The sequence below is a fragment of the Carettochelys insculpta genome, chromosome 6 (genome assembly GCF_033958435.1).
Source record: "Carettochelys insculpta isolate YL-2023 chromosome 6, ASM3395843v1, whole genome shotgun sequence".
Classification (NCBI taxonomy): Eukaryota; Metazoa; Chordata; order Testudines; family Carettochelyidae; genus Carettochelys; species Carettochelys insculpta.
In genome coordinates this window covers 70,407,564-70,429,169 of record NC_134142.1, presented here as the reverse complement: position 1 = coordinate 70,429,169, position 21,606 = coordinate 70,407,564, and the positions used below count along the sequence as shown (strand labels likewise).

The window sequence follows — 21,606 nt, the reverse complement described above, 5'->3', positions numbered from 1 at the left end:
TCAGGCAGGAGTTAGTAGGCACAGGACCTGGTTCAGGCCAGAGCAACAAACATAGCGCTTCAGAAGGCTCAGGCCTACAACACCAGTGAGGGAGACTGCCACCAACAGATTAGGGAAGGCGGAGGGCCACTGGCATACACACTTCACTGCACCCTGTCTCGATGGGGCTTGGAAACCTAATAGATGCTCCTAGGTGATATTGCAATATATATTATAAATAGTGATATACTTCACAAAATTTTTAAACGTTAAGAAACAAATCTTCAAGGATGGACAGAGAATCACAAGTGTAAGTTCTGTGGGTTTTTTTTTAAATCTGCATCATTAATGGCTGTCAGGATAACAGAGTTGGTTTGGGATTTTTTAGTTTATATTCTTTCTGTATTATTTTCTTATACTTTTTCTGCTTTCTTCCCCCGCCCCCTTTCACTTCTTGGCCTCCTCTTTTATTTAGACCTAAATCACTGTGGGAAAACCTTTCCTTTATTATGTTTGATATTTCTCACTACATTTTGTGTGTGAAATATTCTTTTAACTGTGATATCTACGTGTTCCCATTTATGATTTAGCAATATGAGATGTGATTCAAAATGGCAAGATAAATATTGTTTAGAGCGATAGGATGTATTTAAAAAACAATGGATGGAATGGAGTAGAAATTGTAAGTGCATGCCAGAAATATTAACATCCAATTTATGTCCAATTTCTTTTATCATTTGTTTTTCTTCTGCAAATGGTAGCATAGCATTCCCCTCTTTTTTACAGGACATACTTCAGCATTCCTCATTCTATATTTACCTTGTATCCACAGTGCTTTTTTTGTTACAAAAGAGGAGCCAGTACTCAACCCTCTCCCTGTCTCCTCCTCCCCAGACAATTGCATGACTGGGGCTGCTGAGGTGCTGGTATTGAGTACAGGCAAGTACCAGCACAAAAAAAGCAGTGCATGTGATAATCTGCAGTTGTAAATTATGCTATTATCATGTGAACTATTGTCATGTGCAGTGGAAGAATTCTTATTTTGCTCTTATGTTACAGCATAATCTGTTTGTTTTAAATGCCTGTTAGCTGAAGGGTGGGGCAGCTGTGTAAACCCTTGTTTCTGCAGCCATAGTGGAAAGAAATATAGATCTGCCCATGCTAATTAATACAATCATGTCTTTGTAACTGCTCTTTTTAGGGTTCAACCATCCATTTACAACATTCTTTCATTTATTTTTTGTGAGCTTGTTTCTCCACAAGTTGATCACAAAACATGTCTGATTTCAGTTGTTCAAAATCACAATACTTCACTCATTCCCTTAATATAATTTACATACAAATCAGTGGTCACCTGCAGTAGGTCACCTTCCTGGAGATCCAAGTGGCTTACCTCTACCCTAAGGTGACAGAACAGCAGAATGGGGACCATCATCCCCATGCAGAAGTACATGACCATCAGCTGGTAGAAGTTCACCATGCTGCACTGATACCATTCAGTTAGGAACCGAGAGGGGAATATGCAGCCTCCTGTGACCCATCGCTTGACCTGTCCGGTCTTTGGAGTGAGGAAGCCTGGGAGAAGTCCTAGAATGGATGAGGAGGAGCTCCAGGGTCAGAAGAAGCTCCTGGCTGGCAGGCACGATCACCTGGCTGGCACTCTGCCTCCCTGCCAACTGATGCTGGCTGTTTCCTGGCTGGATTCAACAATGACAGTGGTATCGAGCTGCTCATAGTAGTGGCAGGTGTGTGGTGCCAGCCCCAGAGCATTCTCTCTGCTCCAGGGCCTTGTGGTAGACCTGCTTCAGCTCCTTGATTTTCATCCAGCAGTGATTGAAGGTCCTGGCATGCCCCTTGTCAGCCAGGGTGGAGGCAATCCAACCATAGATGACTGTATTCCTCTTCCTGGTTCAGAGATCATGGAGGTTGGTCTCCTCTCCCCACATATCAATGAGATTCAGGATCTCCGCACCAGCCCAGGACAGGACTCTCTTGCAACCCTGTAAAGTGGCTGCTATGGGAGCTGCAAGAGTGCTGGTTGCTGTTGGGGGGCATCGCTCGCACTAGCCTCAGGTGCTGGTGTCTTGCACGTGGCCATCATGGCTGGCCACATGTGAAAAGCCCTTCTTCCCTTGTGGGCCTTTTGGAGCTCCACCAGAAGAAGGAGAGCAGTGGAGGTGCCAGGTGTGGCCAGGTCAGGGCTGCAGGACTGGTTAGGGCTGCAGCTGTGAGAGGCCTCCAGAAGCCAATTATTTCTAATAACAACACTGGCATGGCCACACTACTGCTGTTTTGAAATAACTATCTGTAAGTCAGTGTTACTCCTAATAGAAAGCTGGAGTACCAGTTTCAAAATAAGCAGTCCATTATTTTGAAATAACTGTCAGTGTAGACACTCCACTTCTTATTTTGAAATAAGGGGCCTTATTTTTAAACTGACTTCCAGTGTAGACCAAGGCTAGATGTCCAAATACTCTAGGCATATTTGAAAATCTTGACCTAGGTATGTCCATATGCCTCTAGCCCAGGGGTGTGGAAAATTTTAGGTTGGGAGTCACTGACCTGTAGACAAATCAGTCAGGGGCCACACAAATGAGAAGCTAACTAACTAACTAACTAAATAAATAACCCTCATTGATGTGGTCCCCTCTGTAGGGGGACCAGGGCTAAGGGGTCTGGGCAGGAGGGAGGATGCAGGAGCAGGCTGGGGGTGGTTGATCTGGAGGGAGTGGGGTGTAAAAGTCAGTTGGGGGTGAGGGAGTGTAGTAGGGGGTGGGGGTCTGGGTGGGAAGGGCCTCAGGAGCAGGCTAGGGGCGCGGCAGTGCAGGAGCAAGCTGGATGTTGTGGGGTCTAGGTGGGAGGAAGGGTGCAGGAGTGTTTGGGGTAAGAGGTCTGGAAGGGAGGAGTCAGGATGAGGCTGAATGTCTGAGAGGGAAGGAACAAGAGCAGCATATGGGTGGGGAGTCTGGGCAGGAGGGGGTGGAGAATATGAGGTGTGGGCTCTGGGAGGGAGAGATCAGTGTGGAGGTGAGGGGTCTGGAAGGGGAGGAAAGGGGCAGGAGCAGGCTGAGAACTGGGGGTTCTGGACAGGAGCTTGATTGATCTAGGGAAGTTAATGGATGTGAAAGAAGACAGATTACTACACAGGAGGTGTAAACTACCATTGTGTTTGCATAATCTGATTTACAGAGGCATGTTCATATTTTGTTTTCTCTCATTGTTGTTCTTTAGGAGGATAACAGAATTGGCTATATCTAATGGTAATATTCACATAATAATTTGCAGAGCTGAGCAATGAAATACATTATCTTGTACCTTTAATTTCTTTGTCTGCACTCTGCATACTAATCCTTCTCCACAACAGCAATTTCTGTCTTTTGAAACTTTTAAAATAGACAATATTTTAGAAAATCAAAAATCTAGCTACAAAAATACTTGCCTTTCTAGCCCCATTTCCCTAAAATTACTGTGGTTTGAGGTATATGATGACATATATTCAGATGTGGACTAATGAAAAGTTTTAAGTCCTGTATTTCCTGGACTATCATGAAATGAAGAAATGTTTGATTTTTTTTTTCTTACATGTTCATCTTTGGTTTAGATTCCTGATATCAGTAGCCTGCCCACAAGTACAAGGTCTTAATCTGGCTTCCACCAGCCAGATTACTTCTCGCAGAATAATACCAGTCCATTGTCTCCCCAGATCTGTATTTCCTGAGGTCTTAACTACTAGACATTTGGACTTTTTCCCTTTGGTTCATCACCTCCAAAGGTGTGAAACCAACCCACAACTTATCATTGACCTTTGGCACACATACTACATGTAGGAGCACAACAGAGACCTGCTTGGAGAAAAAATAAACAAAAGGTTTATTTCATAGAAAAAAAACAAGATTCAAAGATTAAACATTAACGCAGAGCAAACATACACATAGAAAATAAGTGTAAGGAGACAACCACAGATTTTAATCTGATTTCTCATACAGGCTACCTATGGCCTTATGACAATTTCCCACTGTACCCACCTTAGAGGAGGGATCCAGTATTTCACAGACAGCCTCCCACTTAGAGGCTGGCCTCAGTTTTTGGATGAATCTATCTTCAAAAAACCTTCTATTTTAAAGAGGTTTCCAGCATTAGCTTCACTGGTCCATTATCTTTTATTGGAACATAAAATGAGTGGGTACTTTCAGCTGGTTTCATGTAAACACCTAGTTTGGGGGAGTAACCCTTCCATGTCTGATTTCCTCATCTTCTTGTTCCACTTATTATTATTTACAAAGTCATACTGGACAGCTGTAAGGGAGTGATGAAAGGCAGATACATTAATTCTAGATTAATAAAGGCCCTTTCCCCCATAATCTGAGAAGGGGTTATGTCAGTTAACTTGGAACACCTGGGTCCCCTTAAGAGCTGCCAGAGACCTTAAAAACCCTCCTCTCTCAAGAGGATGGGAGACTGTGGCTACACTACAGCAAACCTGTGGCACCATAACTATACCAGCAAAGCTGTTGTGTAGGTGCAGCTTGTCAAATTAGTCCATGGCTGTATCTAATGGGATATCACTGAGTAGAGACTTATTACAGTGACAGGAAGGGTTTTCCTATTGCTGTAGGTAATCCACGTCCCTCTGAGTCAGTAGCTGGTCAGTTGAAGGATTCTTTTATCATCCAAGTGTTATCTTCGCTATGGGTTAGGTCAAGAGATGTGGATTTTTCCTCTCCCCTAAGAGATGTAGCTATGCCAGTGTAGACCAGACCACTTTTTCACGCATCATCAGCACTCCTGCCATTATGACTCAACCCTGACCTGGTAATATCACCTCAAACTCAAAGCAGAGAATTTAGTTTCCATGGTTTATTCGTGTCTTTGCTTCTTTTCTGAGATTACTAAAAGGGATGCCAGTTAATGCCACTTGCGCTGTGTCAGTTCCAAAGGAAAGGGTTCTGTAGTTGAGTCAACAGCTCTAGATGGGACCTTTACTGTAAATGGACTTTTTCAGAGCATAGTTCATCTGGCATTTCACAATTGTGTTAAGATGTTAACAGCAATGTGAAAGGTTGAAGCAGTAATTTCTTTTGTTTCTTCCATCCTCTTTATACTAGAAAAAGATTGTTATAACAAAGGGAAAAAAACAAGAACGGAGGAGGTGTTGGGAACGGAGTTAAAGTATATGTACTGCAATAAATCTTAACGGTCTGGCATTAAAATTTTCTGGTTGGGCAGCATAATTGTTTAATTGGGAATCCTAATGGCAGTGGCTAAAACATCTAAGCCTGAGTCATGGGCAACTCTACTTCATTCTGTCACGTATCAACAGTGATACTTGTCAGGATTGATAGTTCCATTTAAAACGCTTTTTGTTTCTAATCATATGATTGACACCTTCTAACTTCAGCTCGTAACCACAAAGTTAAAGACACAGGAGTGAAAGACACAGGATTTTTTTTTCTATCAGTGTGTTAGGACCCCATTTGTCTCTGAACCAATTCCAGGCAACTGCAAAATACTAAGTAATGTGTATCCTCGAAGAAGAAGATGAAGAAGAAAATAGTGAATTCAGCATGCAAATTTATGGTGCCAATTTGGTAATATAAAGCAAAAAACAACAAAAATAAGCTCAAGATGTCTTGATAAATCATCACTTATTCCAGAAACTAGAGTCTATGTCCTTGTCCTTTAGAGATGTCTCAGAGAGTCAAATTAATGTCTTGCATGTACTGCTAATTGAATGTGTAGAAATTTTTTTAAGTTTACTTTTTCTTTATTCTTCTGTCTTTTTACCCATCTTCCCCCATTGTAGCAAATTAGACGGCCGGATGAAAGCAAAGGAGTTGCTAGTAGAGTTGGATCCCTCAAAGTAAATATGTTTCTAACATTTATTTTGCAAGTTTTCTTCTATAGCCTTCACTTTTCTTTTTTTTTTGGGGGGGGAAGAGAGGGAGGAAGGGGCTTTTCCATTTCTCACCATCCCATTGATTTTATTTCAGTATTTTTATCACTGTGGGGGTCACATTTTGTTTATTTATGTGCTACACATAGAAGAACCAGCTGAAGGCAAGCTGTCGTGTAGTTAGCTTTCAGTGTCACCCCAAACAGGAGATAGGAATGGTCTCCGTCAGGTGCCTTTGATTTGGGGTCATAATTACACCATTGTTCTGACTGATGTCATTCACTGTGTGTTAAGTGCCTGTGATGTATAAAAGACGACCTGTTCATTTTCAGAATACGGTTCCCCCTCCAAAGAGAAATTAAATTGTTTCACTGTTTGAAATTCCAGAAAAGATTATTCTTACGAAAATTGATTAATTTATTTAATATTTGTGAGCTTAAAAATCAAAAAGGTGTGAAAAAGAGAGAGAGAGAGAGAGAGACATCCAACTGTGCCTAATACCAGTGGAGCCATCACTTAGCCAAGTGTTCGAATTTTTCTCTGCCTTCTTTGTAAATATAAAGAGCATTGAATGTTTGTAACACCAAATGAAAACAGGCAGATTTATAAATCAGTGCCCGCTCTTGTACAGTGTGTCACATTAAAGTTTCTTTGATTATACATTCTTGCTAATGCTACTGTAATTAAAGAACCTCTAAATAATCCAAATTTACTAAAATGATGCAGGTATGTAGTACTTTCCTTTTCAGATTCAGCCACAATAGCTTTTTTCAAAAAATCGTATACTATTTCACCTTTTTCCACTTTATTTCCTTTTAGCACTGTATGAAGCACTATTTTTTTCTTCTGCACTCTCCTCGCCTCTCCGGCCTTTTTTATTTTTGCTTTTATTATATTTTTGTATGTCTGTGTTGCCTTTGTTCCAGAACAAGCCATCCTGTCTCTTCTCTAACACTGTTATATAGCTGCTCGTTGTGAAAATGTTATTTCGCTGAGCATAAAAAGTGGGGAGGGACGATATCATTTTGCACCTATTTCCAGCAGTAATGACACCATTTAAATTGATTTCAGCATAAAAAAAGAAACCAGTTTCTATTTGTTCATGTAAGTGATACCTAGAAGCATCTGTAGCATTCCTCATTGTCAATCTCTATAAGGATTTAGTGTTTCTTCTCTAGTTTTGGGAGGAGGTTACAGCTACAGTGCAAATGAGGGAAACACTACATTAATGATGCACTGTTCAAGTTGTAGATGATGCAATGCAATATGAATTTGCAGAAGGGAAAAAATGAGACCAGCGCAGTTTCTACTGTGTTGTTGGAATTGTGCGTGTATATACCTATTTCTGAATTTTGCTTTTGAGTGGAATTCTGCATTATAAATGTAAATGTAATGAATATACCTGTGTATAATATGTATGCATGTATAATTTGAGTAAAAGAAAGTCTTTTAGAGTTGGGATTCAAATTTTTAATGAGCATTGCACAAATTCAGTTTAAAAAGAAAACACATAGGGCCCAATTTTCAAATGTGAACATCTAATGTAGAATTTGCAGTTCTGTGTCTGACTGTTCAAATTGGAACTTCACTACCTAAAATGCTAATTTAGGCCCATGAATCCAATATGAACCTCTAAATATAGAATTGGACACTGAGATCCTGAAAGTTTGAAAATTCCCCCCCCAAGAAGTTTTCTATGATTAAACAATTCTGAATAGACCGCCTTGCCAAAAATAAAACAAGAAAGCAAATATCTTTGGCATAATGAGTCCATTTACTAAATTACGTTACTTATTTTTTCCCCACACTGAACAAAGAGCATTGTTAATCAAGAAAAATAGCTGGTTTCCAACTTCAGAGTTTACTAAGCGTGTATATTTGTGTTGTACAAAGATCTTTGACGTCTTGAAATGTTTTGCCAGAGGCAGTGAGAAATATGTTATGCTATGATCTTATTTAAAAAAAAAAAAGATAAAAAAGAAAGAAAGAAATGAAAAGAGAACAGGTTGCTTTTTCAATTCATTTTCTGATGTTTACATATAGCTCCATCGAAAGCTGGAGGAGCTCAGAGATCACCTAGAAGGCAATGTCAAAGGATGCTCTCTCCGAGTAAATGTACGATTTCACTCGGTGATTTACATTTTCTTTTAAACTTCCGCTGGTTGGTAACACCAAATCTGATTGGTTTTGTCCTCTCATCTCCATCTTTATTCCTTTCTCTGTCTTTCTCCCCATGTGTTTCTTTCTTTCCTAGCTGGGGTTTCATTGTAACATGTGAGAATTCTAACCTACCTAGTGTGTTTGTTTAAAAGAAAACTGCAGTGCCTTTTTTAATTAATGTGACCATACTCTGTTGTGTTTTAATGGCAGCAAATGATTAAACAAGAAAAATACCCTTTCTAAAATCAAAATCATATTTTTAGGTCATTCCTAAACATTAAGTTAAATCCAGTAAGTACCCCCTTTTTGGAAAGCAGCTGTATATCTAATAAAAGTTATAGTTAAGCTGAAAACTCTGGCTTCTTTAAGGTAATCCAGATGCAACCTTGACTGAGATCTGGTTCTGGCTTTGTGACTCTTTGAGCTTTGTTTGAACTAAAGAAAAACGCTAAACAATTAAATGTTGAATTCACTGCTAATCAAATTTCGCTGCTTCTTTGGAGCTAGCAGAATCGTTTTAATAAACAAACATTCAGCACCTTCTTAGAGTTTTGACATATTTGTGTTCTAATTTAAAAAAATCTCATTCCAAATGCAAAAAGTCATGTGAAATAAGGATCAGTGTCCAGCATATAATTCATGACCTTTGTAAGAATCTTCAGTGTCCCCAGAGTCAAAGGACTCGTCTATACTTGCCCCCGAATTCGAAGGAGGCATGTTAATCAGGGCGACGGGAGATTGCTAATGAAGTGCTGTAGTGAATACTCAGCACTTAATTAGGCTAATTCTCCCCCATGGCAACTTCAAAGCTTCAAACTTCCAAGTGTCGGCATGCATGTAGCAGCACTTCATTAGCAATCTCCAGTCGCCCTGATTAACTTGCCTCCTTCAAAGTTGGGGGCAAGTATAGACCCAGCCAAAGACATCTACAACAAAGTATCCAGTAGAGCATTAAAGACAGTACCTCATTCCTAAAAGAATAGTTTTCTTGACATTTACAGACCTGCTTCTCAACTTTATGATAGAATTTGAAGGGCAAAGTGCATTATGCAATATAATTTGAAAATAAGAAAGGAACATGAGCATGGTAGACATAGTAAATTGTCTTTGTGTATGCAAAAACATCATTTACGTGAGTCATGTTTACAAAACATCATATGTAGAGCCTTGTTCTGATACATGTCTCCCATACACTGAGGTAGCTGGCTTTACAGTTTATCACCGTTTTGTTGCAAAATCCAATATGGTGCTGTGCAAGAGAAGGAAAAGCTTCAGACCGATCATTTTACATGTTACTTTTGGTGTATCTGAACATTTCAATTTTCAGCTAACAATAATCCCTCCTGAGCTCATAATCTGTTACAAGTGAGATGCAAGGACATTGAAATGCTGGTTGGCAGCAGCTTTCTGTAAAATCAGTTTGATGAGCATTTTGGATTTCATGTCATTTCACTGGCATACATTTCTAAGCATCCAGTTTTATTGTGCATGTGATTTTTTTTCCCCCATTTGATGAAATGTTGAACTTCTCAAGTCTTATAAGGGCAGAGGAGGGGTCTTTATTTTCAAGTTTCTAAGTCCATAGTATGAGTGGGTGAATATATAGCTAGCAAAAGGTGCATATTGAAAATTAATACTACAGAAAGTTGTACATGACTACATGTCTTCCCACAAAATGTCACACCAGCACAAGTGCACAGTGAAAATACGTGTCTGCTGTAACCATAGCTATTTTGAGAACTAATTGAGTGGACAACTTGGGACTGGGATACTGGTTAATATAAAGTGGCCCTCTTCTTCCATGCCTTATTACTTGTCGCATCATGACCTGTGTAATTGGAGGACAGATATTTTATGTGATTAGGTAGGGCAGTGTCTAACCCCGGCTATACACTGAGATGCCACAGGTATCACTAAATTTTATCTGAGCAGTGAGATTGTTTTGAAGAAAAATATTAAATAGTCAAACTCTGCAGCCCATTTCCCCACCTTAATTACATATGCCAATGAGTGCCATAAGAATGGATGCTTTTCATGAGGCAGCGTTTTGAAGATGAGAGCAGTGTCAGTGCTTAAACCAAGCAATCTCATAAGTCTCCAGTAAATGCTGTGCATCTGGTAAGAATATTGTAAGGTCATAGTTTATAAGTGTGCTTTCAAATTAATTTTCATATTTTCTGCACTTTTTTTGGAAAGGGATTTAAATAAAAGTTCACATGACTACAATGCAACCAGTATGTTGACTAGTAGGGGATGGGGAATAGGTAGTAGCCATTAATATTAATTACTCACTAAGAGGGCTTGAGGTTGCATAATTCTGTACTTTATTAAGGTGGAAACTTTGGTTAATAATGATTTTCAAATACATGTCTTTCACATTAATTGATAGGTCCACCTAAAATCTGTGGTAAACATATTCTTTGGATTTTTTTCTTCCAGATTCTGCTTGAAATTGTTAGAAAATCTGCCAGATTTTTTTAAAGTGTATCAATTCAAAATATGCAAACACTAGCAAATTAAACATGTTTGTATTTTACTTGCTAATTTCAATTTAAAGATGGCATTTCTATATAATCAGTCATACCTTTTCTTTTAAAAAAACAAAAGTTATCCTGAGATCTTTCTTTTCTCCTGTAGTCTGACTGGGGGTGTGACTCCACCTCCTCTGGGTCTGTGGTGGCCACTCTGCCCTCACTACACACATTGGTGTAGCACATGGGGAATCAGTCTGGTTACTGGTGTTGCAAGTGTGGCCCTCAGGCCTGTACTCAGGCCAAGCAGACAGTAAACCCAAGTCCTAACTCAGGATGAGGCAGCAAACAGTTGAGTCTCTTAGCTCGTGCAAAGAGCTAACAAGCACAGACATTTTGTGGTATGGCTGGGCGGCATGGGGGAAAGCACGCCCACCTGCTCCACTTCATCCTCGCCCAGGGCCCTAACAGTGCTGTCTACCATGGGGTCAGCAGAGATCCTGAGCGCAGTATGCTGACTTGCTTGTAGGCACTGTTTCAGTCAGATCAGCAACTTCTACCCTGGGCCACTTCCTAACTTCCCCTTGGGGCACATCTGGCTCAGTAGCAAGTCTTCTGGATTGCTGGGGAATGGAACCTCTGTCAAGGCTTGAGCTCCTGTGGGTTGGGGGCGTCTGTCAGTGTTCCTGGCAGTCCTGGCCAGTCCTCAGCTTCCTTGAGGTCTGTAGTAACCTCCCACCTTGGGGGCTCAGGAAAGACATCTGGCCCCTCCAGCAGCTGGGGTCCAACTGAGCTCCTGCGGCTCTCTTTTTCACTTCCTGTCCCACCCCCTGACTTCTGTTAGGATGGTGGGGTGGGCCAGAGCTCTGCCCACCAGGACTCTACCTTAATACCTCCCCCTTGACATTATCAGTCAGGTATCTTCACGTTTCCCTTCATCTGGAGATATTCAAGCTACCTGTCTGTTGTCTGTCTTCTCTTTAGATACAACAAAATATTTCACAGAACAGTTAGTCTTTTCCAACTTTGAAATTTTCAGCCTTTTTTTGTTCTTTCAGATAAGAGCACTTTGGTTGCTCCAATGATCAATGGTAAAATAATTAATAGCTGTGATATTTTAAAACTCAAATTCATAATTCATTTTTAAGACAGTTTGACATGGTGAAAACAGTTCATGGAGACTGAGAAAGCATTGCATCAATTTCTGCCTAAGTTTTCTTTGTAATGCAGGCTTTTCATTTGTTCCTCAGAAAACTACTGACAACATTTAAATTCAATAAGAAGATACTAAATATGAAAATATATATGAAAATACATCAAAAGTCCCCAAGCAATGCATAAATCAGCTTCTGAGTGCAGTTTAAGCAAAGATGTTTTTCATATACATACCTTTTTTATGATCAAGGTAAGAGTTGTCCAAATGCATCATGAAGGCCAAATATCAGCCATGGTTGTTCTATTATGAAGCCTGGGCTGCAGTCAGAATCTTTCATGTGGAATAGTGGCCCATGAAGGCTTGGGCCCCAACATGCATTGTTCCACCTTGTTCTGGGTAAGCTGCTTTCTTTGGTTATGATGAAAGATTATATTTATGGGCAATTCAGTCACTTTTGACTTTGTCTTTTTAATGAAGAGGGACGGATACAATATGTCTGTTATACCTCATGCTTATGGTAAGTTGGTAATGCATTCTTTGTGTCTTGGTCTCAGCTGCTGTAGGATGGCACAGCTCAGTTAAAGTTTGAAACTATGCCCATTTTCATCAGCTGAGTATTTACCCCAAGGATTGGCAATGAGCAGCCTGCAGACCAGATGCACTTTTCCAGGATTAGCCTCTGGCAGGCTGCCAGCTCTTTATCTGCGTGTCCAAAGAGGTACAGCCACTTCCAGCTCTCACTGGCCACAGATTGCTGTTCCCAGCCAGTGGGATCTCAGGAACTGGTTTCCCAGACCATGCCACTTCCCACAGCTCCCACTGGCTGGGACTGGTGATCGGCAGCCAACGGGATCTGCAAGCATGCAGGTAACCCTGGTGAACCACTGCCATCCTATTGCCCACCCCTGAAAATTTTAGTGCCTTATTTGAGTGTCCATGATGTAACAGCCAGATCAACCCTTAGTACACTTTGGATAGCTTTGCCGCAAGAAATGTGCACTGCTATCTTATCTAAAACGTGGAGAGTTCCTTCAGCTGGAAAGAGACATCATTCAGCTTTACAGATGGCACCAAGTTAAGAGGGAATTGGAAGCACAATAGATTTTAGAGAGAAATTATTGAATGATCAAGAGAGCTTAAAGAACAATGGAGAAATGGGTTGAAATCTCATTTAGATAATGCCAAGTAATGCCCTTAGGGAATACTAGTACAATTTATAAGTTCAAAATGGGATGTGGTTAGAGATCAGAGATGCAGAAAAGATCTAGGAATTACCCATGTTCAGCAAATTAAACATGAGCTGATAATTCAATCACATTCCAAAAAAAGCAGAAGTTATATTGGAATCCTATAAGGAGGGTCATGTGACAGCAGTGAGATCGTGGTTCCTTTCCTTAAAGCATTATGTACAATTTAGAGCTCTCCTAAACATGGTTGAATAAAATGATGAAAAAACTGGGCATAAAATGAGATTAAGGAAAATTAACATACACATGTTAAAGCAGAGAATACTCCTGGCTGCCTGTAAATATTTTAAATGTATAATACAAGAAGATGAAGGATTGCTTTTGTATGGTTAAGTGTCAGGAAGAATAAAAGTCTGAAGCTAGGGCAAAAATTTAAGTTTTCTGTTGATGAAAAAATATCTGAGTGAGGACAGTTAAGCCACGGAATAATTTGACAAGGGACGCAACCTCACAAGAAATGTTTAAGAAGACACTAAATAAAACACTGGTTTGATATAAAGATAAGGGGAGGACTTCTATGGCTTGCGTTATGCAGGAAGTCAGACTAGATGGTCACAATGTTCCTTCTGGTCTTGGACTCTATGAAACTATAATTCCAGCAGGTAACAGTGTGGGGAATAAAGTAGATAGGATGACCCAGGGAATCTTTTCCAGCCCTGATGAATAAACTACTAAAACTCTTCATTCTGCTGTTCCTGTATATTTAATTTTTGATGTTCAAGAAGATGTTGCTATGATCTCATTTTTATACCATGTTCTCTGGTTCTGGAGTTACTAAGCTGAGAGTAATGGATCTTATTTACCCTCTGAAAACAAAATATGGGAACTGCATTTGGAAAATAATCATTGAAATTTTGACTGTGGTTCATCCAAATATGTAAGAATAACAAAATTACTATGCCATATAATTAAATTAAAAGACACCCAACATGTCTTAGAAAACTCTGAAAAATAATTCTCTTAGAAAAAATCTGGTTTAGTATCATGCTTTTACTTGTTTCTTGACTAATTCTTTTGCAAAAAGAGGGTGTAGGAAAAGAACATTGTGCATCTTCCACTGTTTATACTCACCTGAAATCATTGATTTCTTTTTGTGTTGTAATCACTTTCCAAAACAACCTATGGCACCATGTTGTCACAAGGAATTACTACATCAGATGGGATAATACGTTTAAGGCTTACACTTAAAATATTCTTTGTTCTTACAGATTTATTTAATAATAAGAATATACAAAAGCAAATGAAATATGGTATGCACAATGCCAGAGAGGAGCAAAATAATTTTAGGACAGAATTTTAAACATTTCTGTTGATGCATGAATAGCTCTGTAGAATTCTGTAATCAAGACATAAAGGAATGTAGTGAAGCATGAGAGAAGGAATTTTTCTGAAATTGAATAGTTTATTATTTTAATGAAGCAAAAATTAGTTGAAATCATGGGATCTACGTGTCAGATATTGGAAAAAGCCAACAAGTTACTTACTCGTAAGGGAAGTATTCTCAGTTCATTCCATCAAGCTACCAAAGTCATTAGCGCTCCACCAAATAATCAATATACATGGAAGCGCTCCTTGGAATCATCTGTAATGTATATGGTCTGATTTTTTAACCATGCTGAATAGTTACTGATTCTGCTGAAATCAGTGGGAGTTTTGGATGCTTTGGTCTTCTGAAAATTGGGCCATTCAGTTATCTGGGTTTTCAGAAAATCAAGTATATTTTTAACTCACCTGTAGAAGATACATTCTCTTCTTCCTTTGATATTTTTATTTGACTGACCCAGTAAAATTTTATAATTTTAAACCCAGTTCCTGTCATATCTTGATGGGAAAATCACATCACAATGCTTCTTGAAATTCAAATTAAACGATAACCAAAGACATGATATGTAAGGCAGAACAGAACATAGCCCTTGGAATTTTTCTGTTCTTTATGAAAAATGAAGTACTTGCCATCTGGGAAAGGGATTTGAGATTCAAATTACTGAGAAAACCAAGTTTCCTATGAATAACCTGAGACCCGTTTTTCATTTTATTTTTATTGACATAGCTTTTGTGAGTGGTAGTGATTTCTCATTCTTTGGAAGAGTGGATGGAACAGAGAGCCTTCCCCGCACTCCCACCACCACCAGTATCAAAATATTGTTAATGAGCACATAACCAGATGACATCAGTAGGTTGTACACTAAAGGAGAGGGTCTCTAATATGTTCCACACTGTGAGCTTTGCAGAGCTAGAATAAAATCTATGGGATTAAATGTGAGAGATTTGGGAAACCACATTCCAGAATATCCTAATGCAAATATTCTTATTGCATTACCACCTTTCTAGGGGAGAAAAGACTGAATCTTCCTTCAAAATCACTTTTGGATTGTAACCATTATTTTTACATTTTTAAAGAAGCTTCCACCTTAAATAACTACATTATGGAATATTCTTATGCAGAAGTATCTGGTCTCAGACATTAAATGAACCCGCTGCCAATGTGTCTGTGCTGGAACCATCTTTACAGAAGGTCTTCTGAGACCCTTACTGTGCCACCATTTCCTTTTTAATGATGTTTTCTTTTCCCCACTGCACAACCAGGCTCGGCTCCCTTCGTGTTCATCCACCTATAGTGTTTCCGAGGTATACTTTGCACGCGTTTTATCATGCAGTCAACATGCTGACCCATCACCCTTGTTTATTTTATTTTATTTTGCCTTGTACTATGCACAGATGAAGGAAAAAAACACTTTGGGGTTAGATTCTGCATGCTTATCCTGCAACCATGTTTAGCATGGTTTCAGAATCACCATGTGAGTCAGGGACCACCGCAGTGTAAAGTCCAGCCAAGCAGCCATTACTTACATATGAACACAGCTTATATAAAGAAAACTTCTTTAAATAACTATTAATTTATAATTAAACTGTTCACATGATGAATACAGATACGCCCTGACTGTAAAACACTTTTTTCAGCCTTTCTGATCATTTTACCTCATGCTAAGTAGTATACCTGAAACTTGAAGAATCAAAAGTCTGTTCAGAAATGGCTGTTGCACTGAGTGAAAAGTGCCTGTTTCATGCAGATTGCTTTATGAATTTCTAAATTTCATTGCCAGCAATGAAGGCTAAAATGTACAGTTACATTGCAGTCTTTATCTTCTGAGATTTTCAAGCAGGAGTCAAAGCCACAGGCTGTTTCATTAAAGATACCTCTTTCCTTTTTCCTTATATGATTAATTCTTCAGTTTTCTATCAGTTAAAGAAGTATCATATAATAAGAAATATCAGTTAATGCAAAGTCATGAGTTGGGGTCATCTTATAAAACGCACTCTCTAAAATCTTGTTTATCTTTCCATTAAAAGGTCCCTGCTTGTTTCCCAGAAGAACTCTTATCTCCAAAACATGCTTTATTTTTAACTGCTCTTTGTATCTGCTTCAAGAGAAGGCTTGTCTGCTTTAAAAGGATCCTATCAATTTAGTAAGGCCTGAAAAAGAAGTTACTTTAAATTGAAGTTGTGGTCAGAAAAGTGATGATGCAAGAGTGTCTCCTTTTACTTCACACTTCTTTGGGCCTGCGGGGCGGTAGGGAAGGGAAGCAGAAAAATTCTTACAGTAGATTAAGGAAGTTAATGAAGACCAAGGAGATGGATTTGGGTTTGTACACAATATTTAGTTAAATTAGAGCCAAAGCAGCTGTCATTATGTATCTTAAAAAGAGCCTTTAAGAATTCCTGAGAAGAGAATTATCTCTGCCTCATGTTTCTAAGCCATAACACATAAAACACAGGCCCCAATAGTTCTGTGAGCTCAACATGAGTGGACTGTTGCGCCCACAGAAAGTTCATTGCAGTACAAAAAAGCCTTTGTCATTTACTTTATCCACCCTTGGATTAAACCAGACATATCCTGATAAAGGAATCCCATGGTTCATTATTTACTGACATCATGTTTATCAGCTTGACTATGCAGTTGGGCATTTGGCATAGAATGTAAAATCTTTAACTCCAGAAACAAAGCCCTCTACCATTTGAACTAAAAGAGAATAGTTACTTTTGACCATTTTTATTGTGTTAGCAACTAGAAGCCATAACCAGGTTGGGACTCTGTAGCTCGAGGCATTGTACAAGTATGTGGTAAATAACAGTCCTTGCTACAAAGTACCTTCAGTCTACTTTTCTCGTAACCAATAATTTGTCAGTTTAAAAGGCACTGTTGGGTTGATCATGTTCATAGTCACATACCTCGATAGCTGTCTGGTGTGAAGTATTGACAACGAACTTCCTTTCAGATATGCTCCAAAATTGTGCCACAAGAATGGGAGACAACTCCCAACATTTAAAATTCTTGTGAAATGCACATTCATATGCAGGGGGAGAAAAAGGGGAGGAGGGGACGGAAAATTAGACAGCATAGGTATCAAGTGTGGGGATGTAAAACTGAAAAGCCCAAGGGCATCATCTTAGGCAAATGGCACTTGAAAATTCCCAAAAGATGCTCCATTACTCTGTTCATTGGATGGAAAATGATCTTACAGAAAGATCTTAAGGCAGAAGGAGATGATGTGCCAGTCTTTTCATAGGACACAAAAATTGCTGCCTTTATCCACCACAACACCTTTGGGGATTAAGGAAGTACTATTGTAGTCCTGGACAACTAAGGCTCAGAGAAAGTTTGGTACTCCCAGTATAACACAGGAAGTGAGTGAAGGAGCAGCAAACTAAACCTGCATCTCACATGTTCCAGGCTAACAGCCTAATTTCTGTACAAACTATCCCTCCTCCAGTGTGATGTAAATCTGATTTGTTAAATAATTTTTATGGCCAAATAAACATGCAGCTGATGTCACTTTCCTTACCAAGGGTGAAAAGAATTGGGACAGAATGAATAAGAATAATAACTTGAGTTGAGGAGGAGCATATGTGGGTATAAAATAATAATGTGGTTTGTAGTCCACTCAAAGAAAATACTGCTCAAATGGCTTCATTCAGTTTATTTGGTCCTTCTTGCAGAGGTAAAGTCACTCTCTATTCACACGAAAACAAAATAGAAGCCTAGTTTCAAAAGCCTGCTATATCAGTTGTTTCATTGCCAAATTCAGCTTATGTCTGGAGAGGGTTTTTTTTTTTTATTAGATGAAGACAATGTGCCATTGCTTTCATTAGCTATCATGGTGCATTACAAGGCTTTCCCAGAGGTTACTTGATGACTGTCACCTTAACCACATGAATCCTTTACTGAAACCAGCTAACGGAAAATCAGCTTATATTGATTGGACTTAAAGGTTAGATCATGGTCACGGACACTAATACTAAAATATGACATAAGTGGTGGTGTTGGTGGACTGAAGCATGATACCTACTAATTGAGCAGAGTAACTGACATCTCATTGGTTCATCCTTTCAAGTTACAGACCACAAATCCGATCTTCTCCATGTCTTGGCAACAGAACGAATCTTACATGCAACATCTTTGATAACGAATAATTGAAAGGCAGGGACAATTGATTTCCCCACTGATGAGAGAAGCAGGGTGTGCAAGGTCAGTAAAAGGCTTTAGGAATATTCCCTGTCAAATTTGAATTTCCTGACCACCCAAGCTAAGAAAGAAAAAGGAAATGACAACATCTGAAAGTTTGATCATATGTTTTTCCTTCCAGGCTATGTCTACACTAGCCCAAAACTTCAAAGTGGCCATCTGCTGATAGGAATAAGGGGATTTCGAAGTTGGTGGGGTCCTTTCAAAAAGGACCCCCATCTGGACGAGCCGTGCGGCGGCGAGCCACAGCAATTTCGAAGTGCAGCGGCTGCCGGCATTCTAATGAGGCGCTGAATATGTATTTCAGCGCTTCATTCGTAAACTTTGAAATGGCCATTTGCATGGCCATTTCAAAGTTTTGGGCTAGTGTAGACACAGCCCCAATGTCTGGAGTAGAGGGAATCCAAATTTTTGTTCCTTGAATAAATCAATATACAGAATCCACCACTCCAGGAGACTTACTGAAATATTGTATTGTTCAGTTCTCACTCTGCTGAAAACAACAAAAAACAGCTAGTTGTGACTCAGCCAGGTGTCCTGAATGTTAATTTTTCCCTGTATACAAGAAACTGAGACTGTTAGGCTTTGTTTCGCTACTCAGTAGAAGATACAAAAAACTATTGGAAATCAACATGTGAATCAGGGGCCATCACAATGTAAAGTCCAATGAAGCAGCAGCCATTACTTACATATGAACATAGCTTATATAAAGAAAACTTCTTTACATACCTATTCATCTATAATTAAACTGTTCACATGATGGACACAGATATGCCCAGACTGCAAGACACTTTTTTCACCCTTTCTGACCATTTTACGTCATGCTAAGTAGTATAGCTGAAACTTGAAGAATTGAAAGTCTGTTCAGAAATGGCTGTTGCACTTTCTAATAAATGCCTTTTTCATATGCATTTCTAAATTTCATTGCTAGTAATGGAGGTTAGCCCAGAGACCATGTTGAGGGTGTTTGTTCCTTTGTCTCCTGAAATGCACTGCACTGCTTCCTAAGTAGTGAGGACTAGTTATATTTGCTTGTTTCTATCAGATTGCCATCTGAGGTGTGTCCATTGAGAATCTGGCAGAAGAGCGGGAGAGAGGAAAAAAAGAAAATGTGGAATACCACCACCAAATCTGTGAGTCTGTGGCCTTTCCCAGGTGAAGACAGCTCATCAAGCTGCTTCTGCCAGATACAACTTCATCAGTGCCAAAATCATTCAATAGTGTTTGCCCCTGTGTGTGTCTGTGGGCATGGCCAACCTAATCTGTTGCATACTAATGAAGAGAACAGTTCGTGAGACTGTCTGTTTATTCTTAGCCATATTTAGGTTTTTATAATCTTGTTAGTTTCTGGCCATTGTAGGGCGATGGTACACACACGTTAGCTACTGGTGCCTTTTTCGTCTCCAGTTCCTTAAAAATAAGAGATTTCCTTTTATGGGATAGATAGAGTTCTAATAATCTAAGACTGTATTATGACCAAGCGTGTAAATGTACGTTTTATTCACTGTTGTTAAACTTTTTCTCCATAGGTAAAAATCCTAAAGTTTCATGCCTTTAACTTTTATTAATATTAACCAGGCAGGTTTGATGGTTATGTATAAAAAATGGAAATATATTAACTAATAATGGCAGTGACTCAAGATTTATCCAGTATAACTGTGCCTGTCATTGATTCATTAGACAGTCATTGCAAAATTCAATAAACAACATTTTATTTTTTAAAATAGAAATAGTTATTCACTTTGAGAATTAGACCATATTGGCTGCACTTAAATGTTTAAAAATACCTGGCCTTTATTTTTCTGCCTTAAATGTATCCAAAGTATAAACCTATGCCTACTAATTTGTAAAACAAGTGGGCAGTATTTTTAATGGCCTTATTATTTTATCTTTCTTGTATCTCAGCCATTTTTTTTATCACTATCATTCTCTCTCATTCTTGCTCTGGCTTCTGCATGTGCTATATGTGCCGAAAGAGTAATGGAGGAAGTCTTTCAATATGCTTGTTGAAAGGGTAGCAGCAACCAAATATTCATCATAATGTTATCCCCAGGCTTCCAAAAACAGAATGAAGCGTGAAATATTAGTTACAGTGCGTGAAGAGCATTGTTGAGCTCAGGTGCGTCCCATAGATGAGAGACAAGACTGCTTTTGTTATGGTAAATATGCAGTAAGGGTATGCATACCTCTTCTCTCCCCAGGACAAAGCTAGTGATAGAATATATATTGATAGTGGAACTGATTAATTAGATTTGTTTGTCTGCTGAGCCTTTATAGTAAAATACTATAGGATATCCTTGTTTGACGAAACAAGAACAAAGGGGCCATTGACAGAATTAAGAGCTAGTAATATTAGCAGAATAAAAAAGAACCATTTCGTAGACTATATAATCAGTACATGGAATTCCTGTGTCAGAAAGTCATTAAGACAAATACAGTGTATCGATTTTTGAAAGGGCTGGATAAAGTTCTAGCCCTTAATTACAGTTATAGTTACATGTGCCAAGTTGTAAATAATTGACTCATAGTTTAAAAGTAAACTGGGGTAGGAGTGAATGTTTCTCCCACAAATATGGCATTATACATCATGCTAAGCACATTATGTTTTTCTCCTTTTCTCTGAAGTATCAGATATTGACGTGTTTGTACAGCAGAATATTGAAATTGATCAACCAGTGTTCTGCTGCTATAAAGTAACATGTTCCTATGATGAAAATTTTGAGAAACTGTATTGAACTATGGTAAACAAACTGTGTTAATCTTGTTCTATGAGTGGACTAATGAACTATCTGTAGAGAATGACATATATTTTTGCTCTTCGAACCCCATCCCCTTATCATAACTGTTTTTACTTTGTGGTGAGAGATGGGCATTGATTCTATCACTGATTATTGCAACACTCTCTGCATACCAGTATGGCCTACAGCACACAGTTAGAACATTTGATTGTGAATGCAGTGAGCACATCCTCTTCACAGAGGAGAAATGCATGAAAACAAAAGATTGACAGGTTAATTAGGTGCCGCTGATACAAGTCTGGATTAAATTGTCAAAAGTGAGATCTCAGTTCTTGCAGGCATAGTCTGTGGTTCCTAAATTTGTACCCAAATGCTTTACCCTCTATTGAATTGTGAGCACATAAGAACATAAGAATGGCCATACTGGGTCAGACCAAA

The 21,606-nt window shown here is 39.0% G+C and overlaps 1 protein-coding gene across 19 annotated transcripts in view; it reads left to right on the top strand.

Moving 5' to 3' along the window:
- GPHN (gephyrin) overlaps nucleotides 1–21,606 on the top strand; it is a 535,600-nt gene that overhangs the window by 369,347 nt on the left and 144,647 nt on the right. For 12 of the 19 annotated variants that reach the window (XM_074998888.1, XM_074998882.1, XM_074998890.1 and 9 more), the window contains one exon: nucleotides 5,783–5,839. The exons of the other annotated variants lie outside the window; for them this stretch is intronic. In XM_074998888.1, the coding sequence (XP_074854989.1) occupies nucleotides 5,783–5,839 (57 nt within the window). The remainder of the gene's footprint in view (nucleotides 1–5,782; nucleotides 5,840–21,606) is intronic. 19 annotated transcript variants of the gene reach the window in all.